Source organism: Plectropomus leopardus, chromosome 11 (assembly GCF_008729295.1).
Source record: "Plectropomus leopardus isolate mb chromosome 11, YSFRI_Pleo_2.0, whole genome shotgun sequence".
Lineage (NCBI taxonomy): Eukaryota > Metazoa > Chordata > Actinopteri > Perciformes > Serranidae > Plectropomus > Plectropomus leopardus.
Window position 1 is genome coordinate 21,511,517 of NC_056473.1, and position 15,768 is coordinate 21,527,284.

The 15,768-nt window shown below is 40.8% G+C and overlaps 1 protein-coding gene across 1 annotated transcript in view; it reads right to left on the minus strand.

Annotated features, from left to right (window-relative positions):
* LOC121950393 (neural-cadherin-like) overlaps window positions 1-15,768 on the minus strand; it is an 88,843-nt gene that overhangs the window by 47,673 nt on the left and 25,402 nt on the right. Inside the window, exons 2-6 of the mRNA XM_042496378.1 lie at window positions 11,292-11,489; window positions 6,037-6,262; window positions 4,903-5,107; window positions 3,579-3,690; window positions 384-633 (exon numbers count right to left, since the gene is read on the minus strand). Of these exons, the coding sequence (XP_042352312.1) occupies window positions 384-633; window positions 3,579-3,690; window positions 4,903-5,107; window positions 6,037-6,262; window positions 11,292-11,489 (991 nt within the window). The remainder of the gene's footprint in view (window positions 1-383; window positions 634-3,578; window positions 3,691-4,902; window positions 5,108-6,036; window positions 6,263-11,291; window positions 11,490-15,768) is intronic.

Sequence of the window (15,768 nt, forward strand, 5' to 3'; positions counted from 1 at the left end):
TGTGTATAAAAAAACATATTATTGTGTTATCTGAAGCAACATTCACAAAGACACACACACACACTGGATACTTTTTGTAATTGCTTTTCGATCCATTTATCGCGCATCTGTGTCTTGGCCTTGCACTTTTTTATTCCAATATATAGTCTTCCAGAGGCTATATATTGGGTCCTCAATAAGTATGAATTATTATTAATAATTTTTTTTAATCAATATCAGTTTTCTCTTAAAGCTCACATCTTTGCCTTGATTTGTTGTTAGGTATAAAAGGCAGAAAAAAAATGCATCTAAGTGCGGCCAAAACGAACAGCATGAATGATGGAGGGGATTTACAGAGAGAATGGACAGGTATTTTTAAGTTTAAGTAAAGTAAAGCTCCTCACACAGGCTGGGAGAATTCAGGGGCCTCGTCATTGATGTTTGCCATCCTCACACGAACTGTGGCAGTGCCGGAGTGAGGCTCCTCCCCGCTGTCCGTTGCCATCACCACAAACTCATACAGATGGTTAGGTCTCTCATAGTCCAGCCGGCCCGCAGGGAAAACAGTCCCATGAGGCGAAATGCTGAAGTCTGGGCTCAGGGTGTAATAGGTGATCTCGGCGTTTAACCCGGAGTCACAGTCCGTTGCCAGCACTGTCGGGAGAGAGGACATCACACATGGACCATCAATTTACAGTTAATCAAGACGAGCTGATGAGATGGCATCAGCTGATGGATATGTTGACATCTGTGTAGATCATTATCTCTTTATGGCCTAGCTAAACATGTAATAGATCATGAGCGCTGACTGCAACAATTACTGGCACACAAACTGCACTGTTCCCCTTCAGAATGATTACCATCATTTGCAAAAATGAACGTAAAAGACAGCGAAAAGACCCAATGAAATGAACGAGTTTTATTTTCTGCAGAGAGCGTTTGGAAATGAATTTATTCTGAGGTAATTACACAGAAAAAACGCCACAGATTTATTTCTAATGTGTGATGAGACTACAGCCACAAATATTGGCACCCTTGGTTGTGGAGCTAATTTAAGTTTGCTGTTTGGTGAATTTCACTTAAACTCACTGTTTCATAACACAGCGCCTCTAGCTCATAACACTTGCATATCGCATATTCTTTTGATGTGATTATTTCCTCTGTGTCGAGCATCAGCTCTAGCAGGCTGCATCTCAATGCTTTCTTCTCCTACTATCTTCATTCAAGACCTGCAATTTACTATACACTCTTTGTATAGTGTGTATAATGTGACTGACTCATTAAATGTTAAACAACTGAAGTAGTAGACATCCTTTAAACCTCACTGTCACCAGTGCTTTTAACTTAAAATTATATCTTCTTCACCATCAACCTCAGTGGGTAAAGCTGAAGTGATAGCCTCATTGCAAAGTATTCATCTGTGTCTTTGCCCAGTAGAATTCAAGCTGATGGGGTAATTTCACTCCCTTGGTGCCTCAAAACTTTGACATTTCATTAGTTAGGGGTGCAGTCCAGCAGATTAAGAAATTAACTCGTTTTCTCTCTTTTTTCATTTTTTTCCCCTCTCGTTCTGAGCCGTTGGAGCATTCTGGGCTTCTTTCAGGGGCAGTTTTATTGGAATATAAAGTCAAACATTTTCATGCTGTCTGCCACAGTGTATTTGTAGCATAATGATCTAACTTTCCCACCGGTATCTCTTTCACAAGACTCCCTGTCTTCACACTCTCTACCTTTGATCTCTCCTCTGCTGAGTTCTTCCTACCATACTGGTTGTTTTATTTTTTTGTTGATGCATTGGTTTGTATTGGGTGCCATTTTCTCTTTCCGCTGGCTCTGCAGTGCCAACAATTTCTACCGCTCCAGGCTGTGTATTCGAATGTTTTCAGATTAAATTAGTTCCATTTTTCTCACCCAGAATCCACTAAAAACAATCGCCCAGCCAGAGATTCTCACAAATCACCCCTGGTAGTCCGTGGGGGACTGTAGTCCCACAGGTGCAGAAAGGTTTGACAAGAACTGAACAGTCAACAAGGTGTAAAATGTACAAAGAATACCTCTAAATAATGGGGCGTTTATTTCTGTACTCTCTCTGGACCTAGATTGTTTTTCGCCTTGAGCCCCTTTTAATTTATGAATAAAGTATAAGAGACTGTGGAGAATATTTAAGTCCTGTTGAGGTTCTTTTCCATTTGAAGAAGTATTTCATTATTGGAAAATATAAAAAAAACTAGACTGTTTATGCTAAAGAAAGATGCAAATACTGAAAATGGTGCTACATGATCAGAGAAAACAGAGATAGAGGGCTACGGCATGAAATCTTACAACTACCAGATTGCACTGCACCGCACCAATAAACACTCCTACTGGTGGGTGATGCAATGCTAGCTTAACCATCTTTTTACACAGTAAACAATATGGCAGCTGGCTGGAAATAAACAACCTCGAAATACAGTTCAACAGTGCACTGCAATATATTTCTGAAAACATTTTAGGTGAGAAATAGGCACTGCAGGAACAGAATTTTGGTTTATTTTTGATCAGGGCTTTCTAGTTTTACCATTTGATCAAAAAAAAAAACCAACTCAATTTTTACAGGAAACAGTATGGCGCCCGCTTCTTGTTCCCAAATTCTTGTATTACAGCCAAACAGTGAACTAAAATTAGGTTTTGAAAACATTATAGGTGAAAAATAGGCAGTGCAGCAGTATAATCTTGATTTACATTTGATCAGAGAGTGAGAGAGAGAGACAGAGAGAGAGAGCGAAAGAGAGAGGTGTTTTTTTCCCCACAGTTCACAATTCACTTCAATACTGTTTGTGTCCATGGTGGCATTCATATGAAAATGTTGTTCAAGAAACAGCCCCAGAGGAGATGAGTAGGGAGATCTGGGTGTTAGTAGGATGGGGGGAAGTTTATCACAGTTTACATATACATACTTTCTACACTGTTATGATACAAAGCTGGTTGAAAGCAAAGTATCCCTTTAAGGCTTGAGTCTTACATGTGCAAACAGAGGTGTCATTTTTCTGGCAGCAAATTAGAAAAATGTGCCAGTGATGAGCATCTTTGTTAGGAACATGCTATCATGCATTATAAAACAGAAACAGCTCAGATTAAAGAACTCAGCGCACTGAATTTCTACACTTCCCTCAGTAAGACATTCTTCTTCATCTGTGTGTATTTTTTTACAAACATTTCCACTAAGGTGAAACAGCGGCAATGCACTGCATACGCCTTCTGCCTCATAATTGATAATTACAAGGTAGCCTCATGCAGTAATAGATAAATTGACATGCCATCATTCATACAGCACATAATAAATCAAAACAAATGTATGCTGCCTTTTGTAGCTGCTAGTTTAGATTACTATAATTGAGATTATGATCACAGATCTGAAACATCTATTAGTTTCTTTCAGTATGCAAAAGTGGAAGAATTATGGGTCAATTAGCCGAAACAGTGAATCAAGGTCTGAACTGTAGCTTTGACTTCCTCCCAGAATACATCTGTCATTGCAAAAAAAGTGACTTTTTGAACATTTTCTCTCTACTTCCAAAAGAAACAGATGGATGTGAAATATGGGGTCAGAGTCGACTCACCCTGCAGCAGGGACGTTGCCGTGGTTACAGTCTCAGGGACTCCATCCACACTGTAGATGGATTGGAGGAACTCTGGGACACAATCATTCTCATCCGTTATCAACACCTGAACCTGATTAGCGCCAGTGTGATGGGATAAGAGGAGAGGAGTGGAGAGCACAAGAGGAGGACAGGAAAGGAGAGAAAACAGACAAAATCAGAGTAGAAGAATACAAAATTAGCCTCTTTTTAATAACCCTCACATCCAGGAGACAACCGTATAAAATTCTCTGTACAGGAAACTGACCCCAAAACTTAATCTAAATTGCATTTTATAGTTCCTCAAGTTGCCAGTTCAACACATCCTTTATCTCCCACTTCATGATTTTTTTTCCTGAGTCAAAAATAGAAACGTTCTGAGCATGTGTGTTTTTTCTACAAAGGCCCTTAGCCGCCCCCCCCCCACCCCCCCCCACCCCACCCACCCCCGCCCTACGAGCTCCCTGTCACCACTGTGTGTAAAGTGTGAAGTGACAGCTGAGTAATAGTCCCGAAATAGCTGGGATAGGTTTTTCCCAGTCTCCATCTCCTACTCCACAACATGCAGCTAAGCAGAAGGAGATTTTTTTTTTTTTTCCCCTAACGGCGAAATCTGTGGTATGAAGTGTGAGTGCCTGACATGATAATTGGGTAACAAAATCTTTGAATTAATAATTTAAATGATCCTGAATTCATGAATAGTTTATCTAGAAATATGCGTTTGTGAATGAAGTTTTTGGATTATGACTTGTTATGCCGGGGGCTTCAGAGTGTGAGCTATATTTTTACACAGTTCATCTGCGAATCACGCTCTCATCAACAACACTTACTGAGACACAAAAACAAAAGGGGGAAATAAACCGCAGGAAAAAAAAAATTCTCTCACGCCTGCGGTTTACTTGTTAGCATTTCAAAACCATTCAGCTATGCCATTCCCGTAGACAGCCACAAACTCTGCTGCTTCTCCTCTGTGGTTATAGCCAAGTAGTGTGATGTCAATAGGTCAGCACTGAGATCAAATCATTGCCGATAACGCAGCCTTGGCAGCCACATAATATTCAGGTGAATAGGCGTCTGCCTGCGAGCTTTGAGGAAGTCCAATGGGAAGCACAATGCAGCAAATCACAGCTATAAAACTTTTTTTTTTAAATTTCAGTTTAATTCTGCAGTAAGAGTAAATGCTTGTGTGACAGATACAATAATAAAACATCAATAGTAGACCTCAGCTTTGGCTCAGTTGACCTGAGCGCACAGACTCTTCTATGACTCATGCTTGCTGCCTGTATCACTCTCTAATTGAACTAACCTCTGTGGCAGTGCTGAGGCTGCCGGGCTCTTCGCTGGCTCGCACCATCAGCAGGTAGCGTCGCTGGTCACTCTCGTAATCTAGCGTCCTGGTCAGGCTGATTTCCCCCGTCTCCTGCCGGATGCTGAAAAGACTACTGGGATTGATCAGCAGGCTGTAGCTGACAGGTTGCTTCTGGAAGGAAATGGCAAGCACCACCAGGAAGCTGCAAAAATGAAGAGAAAGTGATAAAAAGAAAAGGAAAAATAGTCTTTACTATTTGACTTCAGTTGCACACATGTTGGATTAAAATCGAAATCCTCTTTTCCTACATCAGCACAGCGCTGTAATGAAATCCATTACTGTATGGCCCATTGACTATGTGCTATAAACACAGTCAATCAGTACTTGTCAGTTCTGTGTAATAATGTAATACTATTATGCAGATATCAATGTTTGTTTTTATGGTTAAGAGAGTTTGCGTTTCCCTAATGGTGTGTGATGATGATATGTCAATGCATGCATGAGTGCACTGGCGTGACCAAATGAATTTTCATCAGCATAAGTCTTAACAGGTAGCATCTGGAAATCCACACTGAAGACAAGTGAACATGTCTGCATCAGTTATTGTAAGACGTACTGCTGCAACGTGCTTGCATGCATTTCAGTTCTAACTGTTACAAATGCAGGTTAATATAAAGGAGTGTATGTGTACAAATGTCCTTGTGTATGTGAATCAGTGTGCTTTCATGCATGCATCCATCCTAGTGTTGGACAGTTTACAGAAATGATGTATACCTCCAATACAGTTTGTAATATAGCCCTTCCCTGTTTTGTATTCTTCAGTATCAGGCAATTATACCTATTGAGGCAACAATAAAGAATCTGACAGAGTGCTTGGTGATAACCACAAGGGAATAGACCACATTTAAATAAAAGCCCTGCCGTAACTGTCTCACTAAAAGAAAAGACATCAAAAGACATCACATTACTGTAATTTCTACTGAAAAGGCCAAATACAGTCACGCAATGTTGGAAATTACAAAAGAAAAAAGTGTTATAGATATGTTTCATGATGTTTTTCTTGTATCACACAGCCCTAATTCATCTCTGCTTATGTATGCATGAGCTAATGTTAACACATGCGGTACTTACGGCTGTCCTTCAGGTGTGTTCTCTGGTATGGAGATGGCGTAGCTGGTATTGGTGAATTGTGGCGCTCTGGCTCCTGCCACCACAGAGAGCATGGCAGGGGCACTGCGGCTGCCCAGGCCGTCAAGGGCCACCACGCTTAACAAGTACTCTCTGTCCCTCTGAAGCACCAGCCCTGTGGTCGCCACCTGGCCTGTCTTCTTGTCCACCGCAAAACAGCCGTCACCACCTACAGGGAAGTACAACGACTTTATTTTCTAGCACTGGATCCAAACCAATCCAAAATGCTGGCCTGAATACTAACTCAGATATGTTACCCAAATGGCAATTTAAAAAAGGTAATTCTGTCCTGCTGGGTTTGTGGAGTTAAGATCCACAACACATAAAGAGTGTTTTTCTTATGATTTATTTTTAAATTACCATTTTAATGCAATTTTTCTGTGCAATGCATTTATTTATCAAATCATCAGTGTGGACTCAAGAATAAACTATCTGACTCACAAAGACTCCTGGTACATTTAAACAAAATATTTTGTTTTGTTTTACAAGACACAAGGTTCTCCTATGATATAACACCCAATGGATTAAGATATTTAAAGCAGCTTTATTGAAATGTTTTTTTAATTGCTACTTTGTATTCCGGCAATATGGTGGACATTTAGCAGAGAATATAAGCTGAATTTCCATTTGTTCATTTGCCAGGCACTTTTGCCATTAGTATTAGTCACACCTCCAATATTATCATACACATATGCTTGTTGTTGCCGCATACATAAATTGCAATATTTGCATGTAATATTAAATGCTATAAATTACATTTATTAATTTTTATGTCTATTGCTATTGTTATATATTAAGTTATTGTTACTTTTATTGTTACTGTGCATCTCTATCCCTCTGTCTCTCTTTCCTATATATTATTTGTCATCTACTGTAATTTTATTGTTCTTTATGACATCTATTGCACATCAGTCCATCCTAGAAGAGGAACCCCTCCTCAGTAGCTCTTCCTGAGATTTCTACCATTTTTCCCCCGATAATCTTTTTGTGTGTGTGTATGAGTTTTTCCTGATTTGCTGTGAAGGTCCAAGGACAGAGGGATGTCGTATGCTGTAAAGCCCTCTAAGGCAAATTGTGATATGTGATAATGGGTTTTATAAATAAAACTAAATTGGAATTGAACTGACTATATAAATGAGGTACAATCCAAGCGACAACAGATGGAGGAGAAGCTTTTGAGAATAAATGCCTTAAATGTATTTGCTGTTTTGAGTTAGCTGTGCATTAACGTCAATTCTAGGAGACAGGGCTGCAATATACTGTACGCTGATATATGTACGTGGCTTCTTTTTTTGTTTTGCTTCACCTGTACAGTAAGTATGCATCAAAGATGTAATAAAGACAATAATAAATGGATTAGCAAAAAATGAAGTGACACAAACTGTTTTTGGTTGAAGACCAGATGCCCTGCTGCATTTTGGTCCGTTTGCAGGATTTTTAGTGTTCATGCTGGCAACTTAGAAGTGTTTTGTAGTGGTCGAGACAAGAAATGACCAGAGCCTGTACAGCCAAGTAACAAATATTATATGCTCAGTTAAAGTTACTTGGTCATCGATATGATGCCCGGGTTTCTTGCAGACTTTGTTGGAGAGTGTGAGGCAGACCTAAGCTGGATTCTATTGTCATGCTAAACCAAAGGATGTGTTCAGATCGGCAGGCATTAAGTCTTAGGGGTCTAAGTTAAGGGTGTTGTTCCTTCATCCATCTTAAGATATCATTGAGGCATGCTGAGGAAAGAACAGATAGAGTTAGGAATCACCAGCACAACAGTGGCAAGCAAAACCACGTCTGTGGATAATATGACCATAGGGGGCGGTGTATATATCAACAAGAGAAAGGGACCAAACACCAATTTTTGCAGTACCCCTGTCCATACTTGATGCCTAACAGACATGTTGAAGCATTTTCAAAGCCAATTTTTCAAGAGGACCACGGGTCACTATTTGCTGACCTTCCTGAGGCTTTCTATGCAGATGATACCATTTTTTATGCACATGGCTCTTTCACCCAAGCTATGTCTCTATTGCAGTAAGCCTTTAACATTCTTCAGATGTCTGCATAACCTCAAACTTGTACTGAATGCTGATAAGACCCTGTTTCCTCAAGAATCTTCCTGCCACCCAAACACATAATGGTACTGAATTTAAGTTCAGTCTGAAAAGTGTCTGGGAGCTTGGTTATGTAGCTGTCTTACTTTTAAACCTCATGTGAAACAACTGGCACAGAATCTGAAGACAGAAATTGGTTTCTCATATCTTAGCATGTTTTTCTCTTGGGGACAGATTAACCACTGTGTGTGTGTGTCTGTGTCTGACTATGGAGATGCCCCGTACTCACATGCTGTTCATTCCACCAATTTGATGCAGTTAACCATGGTGCCCTGCATTTCATTAGAGGAGATTAATATCATACTCATCACTGTAGCCTATATGAAAAAGGAGGCTGGTCCTCACTAGCAACAAGAAGAGAACTACACACTATATTTTTTAAGATGTGCTTGAGTGCCTCTGATGCTGTTTGCTTGTTTATTCTGACTGCATGTTTTTGTGTGTATTATCTCTGTTCTACTTCCCCCTGTAGGTCTCTCTTGCAAAAGAGATCTTGAACTAATGAGAGTAACAGATTAAATAAAGGTTATAGAAATATTTTGTAACGTACATGTTTGCATCAGTGTTTGGCAGCTAGCAGCCATCTTTCATGCTCTCTATTACTACATGGCAACATTCATTTGAACATTTCCTGCACCAACTACCAAATGTCATAGTGGCATATTGGAAAACTATCATAAGGTATGTGTGCTGCATCCCTCGCATGCTTGCAGTGGCATGCTCATAAAAATATTGCTACATTACAATACTAGTGGTAATAACTCAGCATGGTATCTCTAAAGAATGAAATTGGAAATATTCTGTATTTTTCGTTTTTTAACAATTCTCATCAAAAGACACAAACTAACAGGTGTTAGTCCATTTCTCAATGCTCCCTGACCTCACAGAAAAGTTGTTGCTCCATATTCCTTTAATTAAAAGTGACCTAGGAAAAATATCCTTATATTGCACCTTATACATGGAATAATCTGCAAAAGATTTACATTTAGACACCATTGCGGCAGTGAAAATGCCTTATTTCAGATCTTTTTTTAATTGAGTGTAAATGGTTTTAAACATGCATCTACACCATAACACAATCATTATACTACTGTTTGTTGTTTCGTACAATTTTATTTCAATTTAAACTGGTTTGCATTTTTGTTATTTGTTTGCTTATTGATTGTTTTTAAGTTCTTTGTTAATGGCCAGCATAACTTAAGAAGAGGGTTTCCCTTGTGTCTTAAATAAAGATTTGAATGGAACAGAAGTGACTTTACTACCCTGACTGTGGCCCTCAACCCCAAACCCATTGGTCTCATCTGAAGACTAGTTATATAAAAATGGCTCAACAATATGTAATTTCATTCTTTTAAAAAGGCATAACAGTTTAAACAGGTTTCTTTAAACAGCAGCGTACCACAGTTTCTACAAAACAATACTCAAAGTAGTAAATAATGCATGTTTTGGGAACTATTTTTGACATGAGCTACTATGCCTACGCTCATGGTAATAAAGGAGCATGGCACCCAGTGCACTGTTGTGGCTCACTGATACGCTTCTGATAAATCAGTAGAGGTCTATGGCATGGAAAAATAAACTGCATCAAGCTGTGGATACACAGACCATATTTGTTAGCTGGATCAATTCATTGTTGTTTTGGTCTTTTTGTTTATAAGAATATAGAATATCACCAGACTCATCCTTTGTATGCAATCTGGAGGTTATTGACCTTTATTTTAGTATTTCCATTTATAAATTAGATGCATTTATTACTTCACAGAGTAAATACTGTTACTTTTGATACTTAGTAAATATTGCTAATAATTTTAGATCTGCAGAACCTTTCTTTGAAACTGTGGACCTTCTGACCATTAGTGCTATGGAGAATATATTAATTAGTGAGTCCCTGTTTCATTTGTATGATGCAAAGATTCACATCCTGCCACTGGTTTCACACTATTCTGCAGACTGACAGTGGCAGTAACGCACCAGCAACACATACAAAAGTGCCTAAGGCAATTAAGTAGACCACCATTGAGCTAACATAGATACATGGAGGTAACAGCGTGTGATTTTAAATATTTAAAAATGGGATTTGCAAATGTTTAATGAGGATGGCTATGCAGTCAACGCATTTCAGTTATACCATAAAGAAATGCAGAGTTTGCTCTGGTGAGAAACACTGCATTACTTTTGTTTATTTACATGAAAACTCCACAGGGCATTTTTAAATAAAAGATCTAGTTTTTTCACCACTGTTAAAGACTAAAAAATGGGATCAGACAGACTGACCTCGCTCATCAAAAGGCCACCTACTCTTATCCTCTTGAGGTCTTAAAGTTAAGCACGACATAAGAGGGTTAAATAAATACATTGGGAATGTTGAAATTGGGTCTAGATTATTTTGTAGGGAAACTATTCAGGTTGCTCATGCTTTTAGAAGCAAACCCGACTGTTTGAGTTTTTTGCATGGTGATATAAACCATGGGTACCTTGTGGTAATTGTGATTAAAGGCACATAAGGGAGATGTGAGATGAACTAATGTGAGTCAAAGGGAAGTCAGTAGCGTTTTGTAAAGCCCCACTGGCAAGATTAGCACAGCCCCCCCATCTCTGACATGCCAACAAACCTCTATCCCCTCTACCACCAGGGGGTCTACTACTCTGGCAGACTTCCAGCAGCCCACTGTGTGTGTTTATGTGTGTGAGTGCATGCATGTGTGATTCTGTGTGTGTATGAAAGAGAGAGAAGCAGACAGATAGACAAGAGTGCATGATAAGTGCATAAACAAATGTGTGAAGGCCTTTGGCTGTGTGTGCATAAGTGTGTGTGTGTGTGTGTGTGGGGGGGGGCAACAGAGGCAGGGAGAGACAGGGTGACAGGGAGACAGAGAAACTAATGGACACCTAAAGAGTCTATGAATGCATGAATGAATGTGTGAATGCCTGTGGCTGTCTGTCTGAGTGACTGTGCTGGTGTTGGACTTTTTGTATTCACTTCCAAGGCTCCATAGCCTGCCAACCTATTCTAACAACAACACAGCCTGTTTAATACCACTTCCCTTCCATTCACGTCATATGTGAATATGTGAAAAGCAGAAATCTTACCATCCGACAAAAAGTATTCCACCTCTCCGCTTTTCCCCTCATCCCCATCGTGAGCCTGGAGCTGGTAGACAAACGTTCCCGCAGGGGCCTCAGGGGACACTACAGCCAGGTAAGGGTACGGCTTCATATTCCACTCAGGGACGTTGTCGTTGACATCAGTGATCTTCAGCTTCACCTTGTTCAGGTACCAGTCTGGGCCTGGGGGATAGTGCAGAGATAGTGACGGAGCTTGGGTTACTGAAAGTGACAGCTGTCATGTAACTGTGTGTGTAGAGGGGAGACAAGAAGCCAGGGGAATCCGAAGCACCGACAAGCAGCAAGTCAACTGAGGGTACAGGTATGTGAGATAAAAATCCTCTCTAGTACATGGCAAAACATTGTGCTGCAGGATTGGAATAAATCTCAGCCATTCTTGTATCTGCAATGTGGAATTGATATCAATACGGTCTTGATTCAGCTTAGAGTTTTGGTCAAAGTCAATTACCACACTATCTTTAACGTGCCAATTTAGCCGCTATCTCTTTCACTTTCTTTTGCTCCAACATAGCTGCAGGGTTTGGGAGATTGTTGTAAGTGGATGTCAGGAGAGCTGTTTGGGCCCATGGTGGAAACTGGTGGATGTGATGTCATCCAACCCTTCTCCGTCAGGGCTCCAGACACCAAGGTTCCCATGGGTAAGAGACTCAGCCACAGTCTCATCTACCAAGTCTGTGTAAAGCTACCTTGATCTTCCCACAGGGGCCTAGAGATGATGCCTCATGGCTTGCAGGCATTTTGTTGCCTGCACGCTGCCTCACTGGAGTGAATAAGAAGATTCCAGGAATCCAATTACCAACTCGCTCACCCTGAGTCTGGGCAGACAGCAAGAGTGCACAGCAGCGCCCAAGGAGAAGTGGCGTACAACTGCGCTGCAGTCTATGACAGCAGTGTTGCGTGCATTTTTGCTGGAGCTGATAGTAGGGGATCGTTATCTGCATTAAATACAACGACACAATCTGGAAACAATGTGCATCAAAAAACTCCTGACAGTGTCACAGCCGCATGATCTAGGGCACTTTTTGTGTAGACTCTATTCCTGCAAAGTGGAGCAAGTCGCAGAACTGTGAGCGAAGACACTATTTGCGCAAATATTGGCTGTGATCTTGTGTCAACGTGGCATGAAGGAATGTCAGATGAGCTGCCAACAAGTTCAGTAGGCTGTGATCCACAGAGGCCATCTGCTTTACCCCAGAGAAGAAGAACCCCCTGCCAGGACAAACAGACACAGATATGACCAGAATCAGAAAGATTTGACAAGTTGTCCCGTTACACCCAGACACGTGCCTGCACACATGACGTAGCTGACATTAGCATTTCTCTTCCCATCTTCCTGTCTGTCTCTCTCTCTCTCTCCCCCTCTCTGACAAACACATATCGGCGCACTTACGCACAGAGGTGAGTTACCTAAGGGCTAAAAGTAACTATGGATTTCAAATCCCATTATGTAAAAGCTCTCCTGTGTGTGACCGCAGGCTATATATGTACTTTTTAATCCAAGACAAAAGCAGCAGGAGTTTGACGTGCATCCTTTCGCTATCTGAGGGCCAACACAATACATGTGCCGTACAAAACAGTTCTACCTTGCTGGTATCCCTAATATTCTGTATCATTATGTCTCCTCAAAGTCGACGATAGCCAATAATAGAAAACTATACATTGGTAATGAGTGGAACATGCATGCAGGAAAGGGTATAAAGTCTTCAAACTGTATGAATTGCTGTAATAAATCTTTTATAGCACCAACAGTTGTGTTCGCTCAAATGAGTTGGAAAGCAGAAAAACAGATGCTGAGATCACAATTCCTATTTCTTTTTAACTGGCTTACAGTTAAGATGCATTTTGATGGAAAATACAATGTGTTGCACTCCAGACTAGCTCTGGAGTGTTCACAACTGAAGCACAATGGCTATAAAGTGTGTGACAGCTCCTAAAAGGATTGTTAGAGGGATAATAACAGAGGGAGGAAGAAGCTAGAGGAGAGAATTAATCTAGCTTTCTGCTCAGGCTTTAAAGTTGCCCTGCGCTGAGAAAAGTTCTGTCTGGGATCTGACGATAGTTCGTTTTGGATAAATAGCCGCTGTATCATGGGGGCAGAGAAACTAATCAATGTTCAGATGCTATCTCCTAAAATGTAGACAGCGGCAGTTTATGCAATTTAAGCCAGATCATCCTACCCTGTAAGATGGAACAATCCTTTCGTGATGAATAATGAGAAAGGATAAAGATTCTTTTGCAAAGTAGAGAGGTTTAAAAGGCACTTAATCAAAAAGAAATCAGAGCTCCAGCACTTAACATTTAGTTGACTATCAAATCTTTGCGGGGAACAGTGCAAGACACATTCCTTGCCTCCTCCTTGCTGGTGTCTTTCCCAACCATGTCTCTGTGGTAATGCTGGTGATGATTTTACAAGGCTCCATCTAATTAGCTTGTTACAGAGAGACTAATCAGAGCCAAGGCAGATAATTAGAGCCTATCAGCTCTGGAATGATAATGAAGAATGTACTTGTGTGCTAGTGTGTTTGTGAGGTGAGAGACTGCTTGTGTGCACGCTGCATGTTCTGGAAGCTGCAAACGTGTGCGATTTCTCTCTGATCTGGCGAGTTAAGTACTGAACGGCTCTGAGCGATGCCCCATGAGTTCAAAACCGACACAACCTGCCCCACCTGACCGAGACAAAAGATGTGATCAAATAAGCGGGCGAGAAAGAAAGCTCACAGGCTCCACTGGATTTTTCAAAGTCAAATATGCTTTCTGCCCGCTCAGTGTGATGAAAAGCTGGCCCATACTGTACACTACAATCCCATAAGGATAAGAGCATGTGCTGGATGACTAACATAACAATGCATCGCAAAAAAGTGGATGACAGGGGCGCACTGTGTGTTTGGCCAAGCATGAGTGGCTACAATGAGTGTGGTGTGTTTGCATGTGTGTGCGGGAGTGTGTGTTCTATATCACTACGAGCCTGTCTGTTGATGTTTCCTGCTGTTAATCCTCTCCTTGGGTAGTTGCTATATAAAGCTGCTAAGTGGCTTGCCGGTATGAAAAAAAAAAAAGTTGTCTCAAGTGCTTCTGTGCACATGTACACTGCCCACAGTGCGAGGACACTGAGTGTGTGTGGGAAGGGGATGAGAGGAAACAGAGTGAAGGAGAAAGGCACAGATACAGAAACACAAATATCTACAGAGGGAGAGAAAGAGACAGAGAGGAGGAAGAAGCAAGCAGCGTGGAGGATGGAGTATTGTGTGATGCTTAGCGGAGAACGTAAAATAACATTAAAGAGACGAGAGCACAAGGGAAGCACAACAAACAGCGTAGCACAACAAAAGATGCTGGGAGTATTCAAGGTTGGAAAAAAAAACATACAGTAACAGAGCACAGACCACAGGAGAAGAAAATTAAGATATAGAACATAGAGAGTTAATTAATATCAAAGGGTCGTCTTATGGACCCCTTGTTCCCCCTAAGTCCAATGAGGGAGGAAATTAAGACACAAATATTTCTGTGAGGAATTAAACAAATTGCGTCTGCAAGCATAAATATCAATGGCCCGTGCGAGACATGGAATTTCAGGGGTGCTTTCCTAGCAGCGAGTGAATGGAAAGTGAAAATCAGCTCAATGGGGGAGTAATAAGGTACATTAACCAAATGTTTGCAGTGTTAAGGAGGCTCTATTCTAAGCCGCCCACCCCCATCATCTCTGTGCTTAAAGCAGAGTGTGAAGCCGTCAGCAGGAGATCAACACGCTAAAAGCACTGGGGACAGAAATCTATTAACTCAGGGATCCCGACACCACACACCCTGGACTCTGCGGCTCTGAATGGCTGACACACTTACCATGTAAACACATATGCAGGCATTTTCACCCCAGGACAATTACAAATGGTAGACGTCTCCAAGATGTGCACAGTTTTTACTCCGAATCTGCATTTCTGCAGAAAATCCACATAAAAGTGGTCGATAAAGCTGCCAGTGTGCGTCTTTTTCAACTACATCTGCAAACAATTTCCAACAACACTGACGGGATTATGGGACAGTTCACATTTGCAATTTATAAAAAAATTAGTTACACACAATATGTAACATGCAAAAACATATTATAGCATATGTGGCATCAGCATCAGCTTATTAAGGGCACATTTAGAGACCCCTAAGCACACCATGGAAACTATTTACATAATATATAGCTTAAGGTCTTATGGTTTATGGCACAACTGCATTTAAGGCATGTCCAATCCGGGTGCAGTGTGAAGCACAAGAGGCAAAGGGGTTGTACTTAGTCCCTTAATTAATCATACATGTTTTTTTTAGGTGTTATGTGAAATCAACCAATCAGTACCAATTCCCATTCTGTTTAAAAGCCAGGTGCACCTTCATCTTGCATACTGCTATTTACAGACTGCATTCAGAAAATTGGAGAAGCAAGCAGTTTACCTCTAAG